Source organism: Labeo rohita, chromosome 21 (genome assembly GCF_022985175.1).
Source record: "Labeo rohita strain BAU-BD-2019 chromosome 21, IGBB_LRoh.1.0, whole genome shotgun sequence".
Lineage (NCBI taxonomy): Eukaryota > Metazoa > Chordata > Actinopteri > Cypriniformes > Cyprinidae > Labeo > Labeo rohita.
In genome coordinates this window covers 23490512-23504847 of record NC_066889.1, presented here as the reverse complement: position 1 = coordinate 23504847, position 14336 = coordinate 23490512, and the positions used below count along the sequence as shown (strand labels likewise).

The 14336-nt window shown below is 35.4% G+C and overlaps 2 protein-coding genes and 1 non-coding gene across 5 annotated transcripts; 1 reads left to right on the top strand and 2 right to left on the bottom strand.

The window, feature by feature from the left end:
• Positions 1-239: 239 nt before the first annotated feature.
• On the bottom strand, positions 240-8344 carry nop56 (NOP56 ribonucleoprotein homolog). The gene is made up of 12 exons (XM_051092850.1): positions 8230-8344; positions 7302-7391; positions 5594-5708; positions 5242-5406; positions 4850-5048; positions 4202-4389; positions 3811-3962; positions 2944-3044; positions 1820-1968; positions 1512-1633; positions 1204-1341; positions 240-966 (listed from the first exon to the last, which is right to left on the bottom strand). Exons 1-12 carry the CDS (start codon positions 8230-8232, stop codon positions 754-756), a joined length of 1635 nt encoding a protein of 544 aa, XP_050948807.1. The 5' UTR covers positions 8233-8344; the 3' UTR covers positions 240-753.
• LOC127153093 (small nucleolar RNA SNORD57) lies at positions 1412-1478 on the bottom strand. Its single transcript, XR_007825182.1, has one exon. It is a non-coding gene; the product is annotated as a small nucleolar RNA SNORD57 (small nucleolar RNA).
• Positions 5305-13525, top strand: mlnl (motilin-like). 3 transcript variants are annotated; one of them, XM_051092866.1, is made up of 5 exons: positions 5305-5436; positions 12735-12848; positions 12939-13028; positions 13110-13206; positions 13299-13525. In XM_051092866.1, the coding sequence occupies exons 2-5, from the start codon at positions 12735-12737 to the stop codon at positions 13304-13306; spliced, it is 309 nt and encodes a 102-aa protein (XP_050948823.1). In that variant the 5' UTR covers positions 5305-5436; the 3' UTR covers positions 13307-13525. The 3 variants fall into 3 exon arrangements, with proteins under 3 accessions (XP_050948823.1, XP_050948821.1, XP_050948822.1); XM_051092864.1 differs by lacking the exon at positions 5305-5436 and adding an exon at positions 7692-7865 and having other exon boundaries at positions 13299-13521; XM_051092865.1 differs by lacking the exon at positions 5305-5436 and adding an exon at positions 12412-12589 and having other exon boundaries at positions 13299-13524.
• Positions 13526-14336: the final 811 nt, after the last annotated feature.

Genomic DNA, 14336 nt, shown 5'->3' with positions numbered 1-14336 from the left:
GGTAAATGCTAAAGACCATTGTCTTGTCATAATTGTGTTAAGCATCACAAATATCTGCTGTTAAAGTATTGTTCCTTATATCATGCTAGTCACTGTTAATTAATGTGCAACCTTATTGTAACATGGGGGGGGAAACAAAACCAAACCCCAGCAACTTCTATAATTCTCTCAAGTTGTGTGATACTCTTCATGCAGAATGGTTTATTTTTACATTCAAATTTCATACACAAACTGCAAAGTCAATTGAATATGAATTTATTGAAAGGCCAATTGTTTATGCATTGTCTAATATGAATCAGAATAGCTGGAGTACTTTGGAAACACAGCTTTAAGCAGACACCACATGCATGATATCAGTTCACATTTACGATCATGGCAAGAGTTTAATCTCCGTATTTGTATGTATAAAAATATGCATAGCTACAAACAGCTCAGACACTACCATGAATAACCAAACGAGCAAGTGAAACCATTTCATCAAAGCAGCTTTAGATGACAAGCTTCAGTCTTTTCATTGCCAAAAGGCTGTCATTTTATTAGAGCAAGGCACATAAATGAAGGTGAGAATGACAGGAAATAAAGCAAGATTGTATAAAAGAAAAACATGTGACGGGCTCTCAACGCAATCGCTTTTCTTACACTCTGCTCGCAAACATCTTCAACACTTGACCGCGAGTCCAACACTTATAACTGAAACTAAAAATAAACCTGTACAATACTGAAAAAGTCCAAAAGTTCATTGAGAATGAATGATTATTCATCCTCTGCTTTCTTTTTCTTTTTCTTCTTTTTCTTCTCCACCTGTGTCACATCAGCCTCCTCGGTCACCTCAGGCTCAGGCTCTGCCTCCACGGTGTCAATCTTCCTCTTCTTTTTCTTCTTGGAAGGCGTCGTGGCCTCAACGCCGTTCGTTAAGACATCCTCGTCCTCCTGCTTTTTCTTTTTCTTTATAGCATCTCCGTTTTCCTGAAAAACAGAGGAAACCGTCAACACCATGTATGAAATAAACAAAAACAAACACTGACAGATAATCATGTCCTGCTCACATCAGTGATCAAACCCATTGATCGGGGCCTGTCAATGGTCGGAGCAGGTTTGCTTTAAGCATGACAGATGTAAGACAGGTCCACGAGAAGGTCCAGCCCCCAGTATAGTCATGCTACTTGTGCTAAACACCACAGATTTAGTGCAACTCACACGTACCTCAGCCTCGCCATTGGCTTTGAGATCCTCATCTCCTTCTGCTGTGGAAAGAGCTTCTAGTTTCCTCTGCTCACGCTTTCTTTTCTTCTTTTCCTTCTTTGCGAGCTTGCGCTTGATTTCGGCAGCTACCTCACTAGCCTGCGAGATGGAAAAACGTTCATGTATTTGCATTTGTACAAGCTTAGTAAAATCTTAGCTTAGGAATGCTGTGTCAGGCTCATTAAATCAGTTTTTGCCTCCATGTTAGAGTCAGGAGAGATGAGTCATCACTCACAGCACTAACATACTGGTTAATGAATAGTTCTCACCTCTGCAACTGCTTCTTTCATGACTTCCAGGTTTTTACGTGGCGCCTCCCCCGTCTCATAGAATGCCAGACGTTCTTCTACCTGGTCACGCAGCTTGTCACCGAACACACTGGTGGGAACCTCTGTGTGAACACAAGATAGATGTCAAGACAAGGAAGAGCATCAAACATTGAAGTGTTTGATCCAAAATTCTGCTCAGGATCATCATCTCAACATCCACTGAGGTGGGTTACTGTTGACGAAAAATAAAAGCATCATAGCAAGAACTAATTTAGACCTAAAGAACTAAAGGGAGATGGGATACTAACCAGAAAAGCAGTCGATGCGCGATGCGATGGTGCACTTGTTGGCCAGGTAACGAGAGATACGACCCTTGTTCTTGGCAGCTGCCCGCCCGATGAATGTTGAATGGAAAATGAGACCGTACTTCGGCGTGTTTCCTCTGGTCTTCAGCGCCCTAATTCACAGAACAAAAATCCATCTACACCACTTTTTTGAGCTTTTACACCTTGTGATTGACATCTAAATTTAAGATAAAATCTGGCCAAAAAAAAAAAAAAAAAAAAAAAAAAAAAAAGCGCCAAGAGCCAAATACATTAACAAAAGAGTGTCATTTAAAGGGATAGTAAACCTAAAAATTTTAATTGTCATTACTCACCTTTATGTCGTTACTCATCTTAAGAACACAAATTAAGATATTTTTGATGAAATCCAAGAGCTCTCTGATCATCCATAGATAACAAAACTACCACGTTTAAGACCCAGTAAAAACTACGGCCATCACTAAAAATTATTTTAGTAATCGAGTAATTGATTATTTTTATTTATATTTAATTGAATTGAGGAATCGTGACATCCTAGTAAGGACTTAATCATAGTCCATGTGATAACTGAAGTTCAACTGTAATGCTATAAAGCTACAACATTTTGTGTGCTAAGAAAACTTCTTAGTTGCGTTGCTGTCTATGCAGGGTCAGAAAGCTCTTGGATTTCATCAAAAATATCTTAATTTGTGTTCTAAAGCTGAACAAAGGTCTTACAGGTTTGGAACGATATGAGAGCGAGTAACAGAATTTTCATTTATGGTAAACTATCCCTTTAAATGTCACTCTTTCGGTCAAGGATTTTGTAGCCGAAACCAACATATTTCTAGTTGCTGGAATTCTGGTGGATCACTACCAGAAATTACTGCTTTACTTAAACGTCAAGTTCTAATTCACAGTGAAAATTGAGTTGCCGGGTCTTAACATCTTCAAATGTATCTACCTCTCAAAACCCTCATCAGCTGCTCAGACTGGGGGGTACGTGAGATTGAGTGGGATCACTTTAAGGTGTGTTCATTGACACACCAAATCACCCACTCCTGCTACGCCCCGGCCCTGCCATCACCGCAGCTGTGTGAAACCCCAGCAGGGAAGGGGAGCCCCAGTACCTGAACAGGGCCTTCTCTGCCCCCAGAATCTGCACGGTGGAGGCCGGATATTTGGCTAGGTTTGTCAGACTGCCAGCATGAGAGATGAGACGAGCACCAACCTATTAAAAGAAAACAGATGTCAGAAAACATCTATACACACAAACCTGATACTTCTACAGAATTTAAATGAATAGTTCACCCAAAAATGGAAATGTCTCATTAGTTACTCACCCTCATGATGTTCCAAAACCATAAGACCTTTGTTCATCTTCAAAACATAAATTAAGATATTTGATGAAATCTGAGAGCTTTCTGACCCTGCATAGACGGCAACGCAACTGACGTGTTTAAGGCCCACAAAGGTAATAAGGACATGGTTAAAACGGTCCATGCAACATCAGTGGTTCAATCTTAAATATTATAAAGCTACCAGAATACTTCTTGTGTGCAAAGAAAACAAATAACTTTATACAACAATTTCTTCTCTTCCATGTCAGTCTTTGACAAACGTTCATGAGAGTACCATGAGTTGCACTGGTACTCTATGCAGGGTCAGAAAGCTCTCAGATTTCATTAAAAATCTTAATTTGTGTTCTGAAGCTGAACAAAGGTCTTACAGGTTGGGAACAACATGAGGGTGAGTAATTAATGACAATTTTCATTTTAAAGACATTTTACTCAAACACAGTCAAATCTTAACACTTAAGACTAGATTGCCTTTTCCCCTCTCAATGTAAATGTAACAACCAAATATATAAAAACCATCAGCAAATGTATTTTTCTAAATTAAAATATAGTTCAACAGACACTCCTCTCCAAATTACAAAAATAAACTCCCCAGATTTTTAAAACTTAATGTAAATACAAGTGTGATGACAAACATACCACATCACCAATCAGAGCCGCAAGATTTGGCGCCACCTGGCCCATTTTCGACCGCAAATACTCCTGCAGTTCCTGTCTGTAGTTTGTAAGGGACACCACACGACTGGAGAAACTCTCAATGTTGATCAAATCAATAGGAGAGATATCCATACCTTTATTTAAAAAAAAAAAAAAAAAAAAAAAAAAAAAAAAAAAGTGCATAAACACCTCCCATATATCACTGGAGCACTTATACTGGTTTAGTCAAATCGACATGTGAGGTGTGCTGGTTCAGTTTAATAGGATATGCTGTCATCACATAGATTCAGTGGATTGACAGATTATAACAACATCATAACATCCAAGACAGACCCACACTAAGTTTCAAAAGACATCAGTGAGCTCATCTTACCCATAGAGCTGCGGGACGCATCAAGGATGGCCTGAGCTTTGCCACTGTCCATGGTGATCTCCTCTATAGCTTCCAGCATCTCCTCAGTCAGTTCCTTCCTGTTCCCGATCAGCTTGGCCAGCTTACAATATGTAGCGTTTTCGCTCACTATCTTTATCAGTTCTGGGAAGTGGTAGCCGTACCATTCACTACACAGATAAAAGAGTGTGTTCTGATAAGTAAAAGTTCAGATAAGGCCGTGAAAACTCCAATTACTTGCATGGCTACACACATTTTTTTAATTACATCTTAATATAACTACATAAATATTAATAAATAGATATGTTATTTTACTGTTAGCAAAAAAAGTACGTACAAGTTGGTCGTACAGTACCAAGTATGGCTGTCTTAATTTCTTACATTTTCAAAACTTAAACCTTCAAGCTATTAGTTTTTAAAACTTTCCCACTCAAGATCTGTCCCCCGCCCTCAGGTTGTGTTCACTCCAGTTTGACGGAACAAACACTCCTGAGGAAGGACTTTACTGTCCCTCCATTTCCTGTACAGTCAGTGCACTAGGGGGCTCTGTCTGCGGTAAGCATTAGGAGGCTGCTGTATTCGCTCCATCCACAGTAAACAAATCTAAAAACTGCAGGGAAAATGTCTTACCGCACACGCATGGAAAACGTGTTGATGTCTTTGTCCAGCTGATCCAGGAGGGCGATGGACTGTATAATCATGTTGTCAGCCCTGTTTACATTGAATTTAACTTTGGCTCTGGAGTAGCTGTGACCCAAACCCAGCTGAGCTTTAGACGCAGCCTGAGCGGTGAGCCCTTTGACCAGGGAATGGAAGTGCAGACGCACACCTGTCAATCACAAACGGATGCATTAGAAACAGTCAAAGCTGGACTCACAAAAAGACACTTACAGCCTGTCTGTTCAGATTTTCAGTAATTAAGCATCAGAAATCAGGCAATTAAGGCACATCATTACAGCAGGCTATGCATTTGCATCTTAAAGACTGAAAACCCCCAATATCAATAATCATGCTCTTCTCACCTCTTATGATCTCAGCTACAACACCTCCAGTCTGAATGGACAGATTGAGCTCTTCCTGAAGCGCTGCTCCAAGCTTAGCATCAGACACCCCCAACACAGCCTTGGTTTTACCTCCCATCGGAAGGTTGGTCCCCAAGAACAACTTGAGATCCGCATGGACAACTCCTGTCAGGATCAGATTAGAAGAAACAAGAGGTAAGCAACTGTAGGTCATCCTTTGTAAGTTAATACATCAACCTCAGATGATCAGTTTGTAGGAATGCTATCGTCACAGTAACTCAGGGGATTGACAGATTATAACATCATTGCATCCAAGATGAGGTTTTTAAAATAAGACCTTCATCTCATTTACCTTCTGAGATTGCATTGATGTTTTCCAGTGCAGTCTGGGCGGATTTAAAGGGGAAGAACGCACTCAGTTTAAGCACGCTACTGAACTTGCCAAGGTTTAGGACACTTTGCTCCACCTGTGAAAGAATGAATAATTAGTGACTTAGAAGAAACTTAGATTTGAACTCAAACCAAATGAAAGTAACAGTCTTTTCTACTGATAATTTACAGTTTCAGTGCAGCTTCAGAGGGCGCTACTTGTTCCGAGCCAAGGAATAACAGTCTTATCTAGTGAAAAGATGCTTGTCTCGCACTAGCTCTGCAATGCAGGCCTTTACGCATTACACAATCATGTTGGAAAGTCCACGCGTAGTTATTTCTTCCTAGGCCTGGGAAATTTTATCGATCAATTTGAATTTAATGTTTTATTTTTTAGAAGTTGAGGAATCGTTTGAATAGAAATATTACCAAGTGTTAGAATTAGACACTTTCACTATATGCCAGTGATAACAGTAAAGAGAAAAGAACAATCCAAACGAATACTGACGCACATGATTAACCATGCTCATATTGCTAGGCGCCATTCACACAGAATGCATTTGTGTTGACAAAGATACAACATGGGCAGTGGAATAAGAAAAACATGCAAGAAGATGGGAGTTGAGCAATCAAATAAAAAAATAAAATAAAAAAAAAGCCTGTGAAGAACTCCTACTGTATGACTGATATTTCATATTTGTATTATGGTGACAGGCCAAAAGTTGCTGTTCATTGCTTTTACAGGACATTTATAGATAATAGTCTACTGGCATTTTACCTTCAGTCATTTTGAATTACCTTAGCTAAAAAGCATTTCTCATATTTTTTAATATAAGATGTATAAGTAGTTTATACAAGACGTAGTTGTAGTTCATGCATCTTTTCTGCAAGGATATTTAGTAAGTGATTCGTTTAACATTCACATCATGTTGACAACATGCGTGGTGCACTTGGAATAGACATTTTTAACTAGAGGGTTAATAAAGAAAAAGTTACTTGAGTCATGTTGTAGTTTAAGTTAATTAACATTTTCAAGTTGAACAGTTAAAGTTTATAAAAAAAAATATTTTTTTCTGCCACATCACCCAGCCCTAGCTCCGTCTCGGTGTACTCAAAAAGGTAGAGTATGGGGGGAGGAAGGAAAAAAAAAAAAAAAAAAAAAACCCTCCTTCAAAATTTGCAAAAAAATATACATATATTTTTTTTTTGTAAAGCATTGCTTTGTAAACACTGGGTCGGTACTTACACCTATCCAATGTGACTACTAAATGTGTGAAGTCGTTGTTTTTAAAAGATATGTGTGTGTGTGTGCATATATATATATATATATATATATATATATATATATATATATATTTATAAATTATTTTTTTTTTAGTTAAAGAACTATATAATTCACTATATAAGAGCCCTTCTAAGCTACACTGAAATTACAGTTTGGAGCTCCCATTGATGTCCACTATGGAGAAAAATCCTGTAATATTTTCCTCAAAAACCTGAATTTCTTTACCACTGAAGAAAGACATCAATATTTTGGACAACATGGGAGTGAGTAAATAAGGAAAATTTTTATACGGGAAATATTTATTAATTTGTGTAATTTTTTCGGGTGGGTTTTGAACTAACAACCTTCTAGTTACCACATTGTTATGGGAAATGTATATTCTTTTGCATTTCATAAATATACAAACCTGAGGTAGAAGCATTCCAATCTCTTCCACTTCTTTGACCGCAAATAACGCATATCCAGATGCATGCTCGAACAACACGTGTAAAAGCACCTGAGAAAAACAGAGGTTATTGATTAGCACCAATACCGTAAATCACTACTTACACCAAAAAGGGACAAAGTCCCAAATGCTTCATTCGTACATTAACAACCAAACACAACGTTACAAAAGAATATTTTCGATCTGATAAGACGGAGTTGCCGGTCAACATCAACACGTGCACGTAGCCCACATGGCGATGGCACCTCCAGGTACAAAGCTATTGTTAAATTTTACGTATTTAATATGGATTATACAACATTGCGTAAGCAAAAGATAACAACAGTCGTTAATAAACTACCCCCGTTTAGACTTTACTGCATTAGAGCTTGAAGCTGGAGAGGCACACATTAGCATGGGTTAGCACAGAAACACCACGTGTTCCTCCAGCGGATCAAATTGTCAACGCGTGCCACTTTTAAAACTAATCAACATCTTATAGCACTGCGATCGGTAACGGAACAACGATCCAAACACGTCCGAGAGGTGAGTAAAACTTCAAGAGCACGTTAGATTGAATTTAATGGCTGCCGTGGCCTTTAATATCACATTGAGGCCTTGTGTAAGTTAACCGGATTCACCTTTTATCCTGTCAAACAGGCTGCGATGATTGATTAAATGCAGTTTGTATTGTGCAATCGCATCATAACAGACTAATCAAAACAATTGTAATACTTCGGTTATTGCAATAAAGAGAAAAGATCTCAAATGTAAGATGATACTAGAAACACGCACACTGACTATTACAAAGCTTGATTTAAATACAACGCAGGCGTTACTTTTAAGCTATACTGCAAAACACCAATGTGTTAATTTCTAAATATTGCATAAAGAAATCATGCAATTTTACCATGTTTAACGATCTCGTGCGCCACGCACGAGGGAGCACTCCGTTCCTTCAGATCACTTGGAGAGGAAAGGACTCCGCATGCGCTCAAGTAGGAAACCCCACATGATCTAGTCTCGCAGCCTATCGCGAGAGTTCACAAGTTGCGTTTTTGCGGGAATGTGTGCCGCCACCTGTTGGAAAAGCTTGGAATTGCAAAATGCCTGGCACAGTGGACGCAGAGTGTTTATCATAGGTTAAACCTTTTTGAAGTAAGGCAATACATTTATTTATTTATTGATGGAAAAAATAAAAAATTAAATTAAATTGGATGATTAAAAAAAAAAGGAAAAATTATAAGAAATAAAATATTTAGAATTGACAAAAAGTACCAGCATTAAATGGGTATAACCATAGGTTATTGTGCACCTAAAACCACAGGTAATGATTTACAGAAAACTAGTGGTTGTCCCATTTGGGGTATTTTTATTTTTTTGGGGATACAGTTAAAATAAAATACAAACAAATAAAAACAATCAAAATAAAATGTCTGTTTAAAAAAAAGAAAAAGAATAAGAAATAAGATAATTATAATTGACAACATATAGGTAACAATTTTGAGGTGTTTTTAATACCTTTGAACTGCATCCAAAGCAAAATAAATAAATAAAAATAAACAAAAAATTGGCTGATTACATGAGTAAATGAGAAAATTTGTGGTTATCCCAAGATTTGGGGTGTTTTGGATGCAGTTTTTAGAGAAAAAAAAAATAGAAAATAAAATAAAATATTGGCTGATTTAAAAGAGGAAAAATAGTAAGAAAACAATTATAATTTACAAAAATATATAGGTAACAATTTTGAGGTGTTTTAATACCTTTGGATACCTTTGTTTTAATATCTTTGAGGTGTTTTAATATCTTCAGATGCAGTTCAAAGTAAGATAAAATATTGGCTGATTTAAAAAAAAAAAAAAAAAATTAAAAAAAATAATAATTGCATTATAATATATAATAATAATAATAATAATAATAATAATAATAATAATAATAATATAGAATTATTATAATATACAAAAAGTACTAATCGTCATGCTGTTTTTACACGGAGACGTAGGGAGACGAAATATAACAAAAGGGCTTTAATAAAATCCAAAAAGGGTACATCCAGACAGGAACAGCAGGGAAACACACCGACATAACTAAGATCAGACGTCAAACACTGAACTGAATACAACTTATAAAGGGGTGCTAATGAAACAAGGACAGGTGAGAGTGATTAAGAAAGACTTAACAAGGACAGGAACAAAAAAAAAAAAAAAAAAAAAAAAATTATATTATATTATATTATATTATATATATAAAATAATAAGGGCACAAGAGGGAGAAAACAACAAAACAGTCCACAGGGGTGTGACATTACTTCCGCCTCCCAGAAGGCACGTCTCGCGCCATAACATACACCGGGGAGGGTTGTACAGGCTGGTGCAGGGCAGACAAAGGGCAGAGAGAAGGAAGGCCTACAGGGCGGATCAGGGAGCTCAGGGAGCCACAGCGGAGCACACAGTCCGGGAGGCTATGGCGGATCGGAGCATGACACGGCACGTTCCAGAGGGGGCTGGACTACAAGACTTATAATCTTCCCTTATTTCTTCGACTTCGAAATTAATACCGTTTAAATAAAGGACAAGATTAATCAGTTCGATCAGGGGATACTCACACACGGGAAGATCGCAACGGATGTCTGGTTGTCCAGCCCCAGCTGAAAACACGCACCTAGAGCAGCATCGTGCCAGCTCAGCTGGTTAGCAAGCTTGAGGAATTCCTCCACATACCATTCCAATCTCCAACCGCCTTGGCGCAAACCCCAAAGCACTTCCTCAGCCATCATTTTGATTGTTCTGATCTTTTGTCACGCTGTGTGTGGAAGGGGATGTAGGATGAGAAAAAAATAACAAAAGGGCTTTAATACAATCCAAAAAGGGTACATTCAGACAGAAACAGCAAGAAAAACACACACCAACATAACTTTAAGATCAGACATCAAACACTGAACTGAATACAACTTATAAAGGGGTGCTAATGAAACAAGGACAGGCGAGAGTGATTAACTAATAAAGACTTAACAAGGACAGGAACAGGAAAAACCAAATATGGGCACAAGAGGGAGAAACCAACAAAACAGTCCACAGGGGTGTGACACTAACATTAAATAGGTAAAACCATAGGTAATTTGTATAGCACCTAAAACCACAGGTAATGGTTTTTGAGAAAATTAGCAGTTGTCCCAGTTTCTTTGGACGCAGTTCAAAACAAAGCAAAATAAAATACTGTTAATGAAAAGAATTGAAAATCAGTTCAAAATGGCTAAATTATGGCATTGTTCTGTGGTTTTAATTATTATATACATTTGAGAGAGTTGAGACCTCTGCGGGTGCCACAGGCCAAAATCCTAACATTAAGTATTGGGATAGATTACGTATTTAAATAAAGATTGTTTTCACACTATGTTAATTTTATGTTAGATTAATAGCTTCTCAAACATATATGTCTCAATAAGCTAAATATGTGCCTCTTTCTAATCTGATTACACCATATTCTTCACATTGGAAGCATTTGCCCATAAATTGTGGCTGTGAGTGTTTTACGAGGGACAAATTGCCAAAATATATTTGACGCAGGAAACATTTCAAGAGTTATGACTGGAAACAGCTCTGGTTGCACACTCATCTATCCACTAATTATCAGACAAATGTGCCATAATGTACCACCCACAGCAATAAATATCAGCGTTGAATTTATTTTAAAAAGAGAGATCTGAATTTATGACCATATACCCACATCAGTGGGGAATGCAGAGTACCTACAAACAACAAAACACACAGGCTTAGGAATAAAAGCTCTTTATGTTTATAAATGATGTAGAAAATAAAATAAAAAGTAGCTGATTAAAAAAAGAAAAGTAATAAGAAATAAGATAATTCAAACTGACAAAAAAGTACCAACATTAAATATGTAAAACCACAGGTAGTATGTATAGCATCTAAAACCACAGGTAATGATTAAGAGAAAATTAGCAGTTGTCACAAGATTTGGGGTGTTTTTTATTTCTTTGGATGCCGTTTAAAATAAAATAAAATAAAATAAAAAAATTGGCTGATTGAAGAAAAGGAAAGAAAATAAGAAAAAAAAAAAATTATAATTGACAAAAAGTACCAACATTAAATAGGTAAAACATTTGGTGTGCTTTTAATACCTTTGGATGCAGTTCAAAATAAAATAAAATAATAAAATAAACATTGTCTGATTTAAAAAAAAAAAAAAGAAAAATAAGAAATAAAAAAAATTGGCTGATTACAAAAAAGAAAGAAAGAAAAAGAATAAGAAATAAAATGATTATAATTGACAAAAAGGACCAATATTAAATAGGTAAAAAATTTGAGGTGTTTTTAATACCTTTGGTTGCAGTTCAAAATGAAATAAAATAAAACAAGATAAAAATTGTCTGATTAAATCATTTAGAGAAAATTTGCAGTTGTCCCAAGATTTGGGGTGTTTTTAATTTCTTTGGATGCAAAATAAAATAAAATAAAATAAATTGTCTGATTAAAAAACAAATAAGAAGAAATAAAAAATTGGCTGATTAAAAAAAAAGAAAAATAATAAGAAATTAAATCATTATAACTGACAAAAAGTACTAACATTAAATAGGTAAACAATTTGGGGTGTTTTTAATAAGTTTGGATGCAGTTCAAAATAAAATAAAATAAAATAAAATAAAATAAAATAAAATAAAATAAAATAAAATAAAATAAAATAAAATAAAATAAAATAATTGGCTGATTAAAAAATAATAATGATAAGAAATAAAAAACTGGTTGATTAAAAAAAAAAAAGAAAAATAAGAAGAAATAAAATAATTATAATTGACAAAAAGTACCAACATTAAATAGGTAAAAAAAATGTTTTTTTAATACCTTTGGATATTCAAATAAAATAAAATAAAAAAAATGGCTGATTAAATGATTTAGAGAAATAAGCAGTTGTTGCAAGGTTTTTAGGTGTTTTTGATTTCTTTGGATGCAGTTTAAAATAAAATAAAATATAATAAAAAATAAAATAAAACAAAACAAAACAATAAAATATAATAAAAAATAAAGCAAAATAAAATAAAAACAACTATACCATAACATACACCAAATCTAGAGTGACTACAACCAAGTTATGTCCAGTCCTTGTAGTGTCTCCATGGTCAAGGTGGAGGAGTTTACGGAAACATACGTCAGAGATAGTAAATACAAGGGCTCCTATAAAGCCGACTGCTCTCTGACCACTAACAGAAACATAAACACCCGACACAGAGGCAACCTGCATGCTGTACAAAGGTACATTCGTCATGAAAAAAGATTCTATCTCTCATTCTCTCAGCTTTGCGTCACAACTGGAACTCACTTATCAATGAAGCATGACCATTCCACTCTTATCGTTGTTTAATTCTTGCTGATTTGTGTTTTTAAATGCCACCCAAAGATGCGCGGACCAGTTACAGGATGTTTGTTGCTGGTGTATGTTGTTGCTCTTCTGGCTGAGCAGGCAGAGGGACACATTGCCTTCTTCAGCCCTAAAGAAATGAGAGAGCTCAGGGTGAGACATCCACAAGCCTTCAGCATCTTAATAACTACTCTTTTAACCTCCAAAAATAACTTACCGTGTTTCTCTTTTCATCTCCAACAGGAAAAGGAGGGAAGGAAGGATGCTGATTCTATGCGAGATGGAGTTTTGACTGACGAGATGTCTCCGGAAGAAGATGGAGGAGAGTCAGCGGTGAGAAATCCCTGCATGTTTTTAATGCATTTCATAATATTTTTGAGTTTCTGACTGGTTTTTATTCATCTAAACTGCCAGCCTGTAGAAATAGGGCTGAAGCTCACTGCTAAAAAAGGCCACATTGGATCTGCTTTCGGTAAGATGCTGCAGAGCATCGTAGAAGAGGTAGAGAAGGGTAAGGAGCATTTAAATCCATATGGTAAAATTTCTTTTTTTATTTTATATATGCATACAGACCACTCTAATGCTCCTGCTCTGTTTTGACAGTGAAATAATACTGGGATTTTCATCTGTATTCAGTGACAATTGCAGACTGATGATTCAACATTTGTTTCAAACAAGAATGTTTTGTCTATGAATGTAAAAAAATTCTAAATAAAATAAAATTGCATGGAAATTCAGTTTCTTGTCATATATAGGTGTTGTAACTCTTTAGACTCTTAATTTGCCTCTAAATTTAAATGATTAAAAACCTACGCTACCAGTCAAAAGTTTTTGAACAGTAAAATTTTTCAGGATTTTTTAAAGAAGTCTCTTTTGCTCGCCAAGCCTGCATTTCTTTGATCCAAAGAACAGCAAAAACAGTAAAAATGTAAAATATTTTTACTATTTAAAATATCTGTTTTCTAATTGAATATATTTTAAAATGTCATTTATTCCTGTGATTTCAAAGCTGAATTTTTAGCATCATTACTCCAATCACTTGCTCCTTTAGAATCATTCTATATGCTGATTTGCTGCTCAAGAAACATTATTATTATTGTTATATTTAAAACAGGTGAGTACATTTTTTTCAGGATCAAAATTTATCTGAAATAAAAAGCTTTTGTAACATTATACCATTAAAAAGCTTGGAGTCAGTATAATTTTGAGAAAGAAATGATAGAAATTAATACTTTTATTTAGCAAGGATGCTTTAAATAGGTCAAAAGTGATTATAAAGACATTTATAATGCTACAAAAGAAAAAGAAAAAAAATTCTAATCAGCTGTTTTCAACATAATAAAAAATGTTTTTTGAGCAGCAAATCAGAATATTAGAATGATTTCTGAAGGATCGTGTGACTGGAATAATGATGCTAAAAATTCAGCTTTGAAATCACAGGAATAAATTACAATTAAAAAAATTTTCAAATAGAAAACGTTTTTTTTTAAATAGTAAAAATATTTCAAAATTTTACTGTTCTTCCTGTACTTGGTGAGCAGAAGAGACTTATTTAAAAAAAAAAAAAAACATTAAAAATCTTACTGTTCAAAAACTTTTGACCGGTAGTGTATGTACACTACAAAATCTCTTACATTCACC

Bases quoted from the DNA above. Each gene is read 5' to 3' on its own strand.
- nop56 (XM_051092850.1), bottom strand. The intron at 5,709-7,301 runs GTTTGTATATTT...ATTCTTTCACAG, and splicing joins TTGGAATGCTTCTACCTCAG to GTGGAGCAAAGTGTCCTAAA. The intron at 5,049-5,241 runs GTGAGAAGAGCA...TGTGATTGACAG, and splicing joins TGTAGCTGAGATCATAAGAG to GTGTGCGTCTGCACTTCCAT.
- mlnl (XM_051092866.1), top strand. From the start codon at position 12,735: ATGCGCGGACCAGTTACAGGATGTTTGTTGCTGGTGTATGTTGTTGCT. The intron at 12,849-12,938 runs GTGAGACATCCA...CATCTCCAACAG, and splicing joins AAGAAATGAGAGAGCTCAGG to GAAAAGGAGGGAAGGAAGGA. The intron at 13,029-13,109 runs GTGAGAAATCCC...CTAAACTGCCAG, and splicing joins AAGATGGAGGAGAGTCAGCG to CCTGTAGAAATAGGGCTGAA.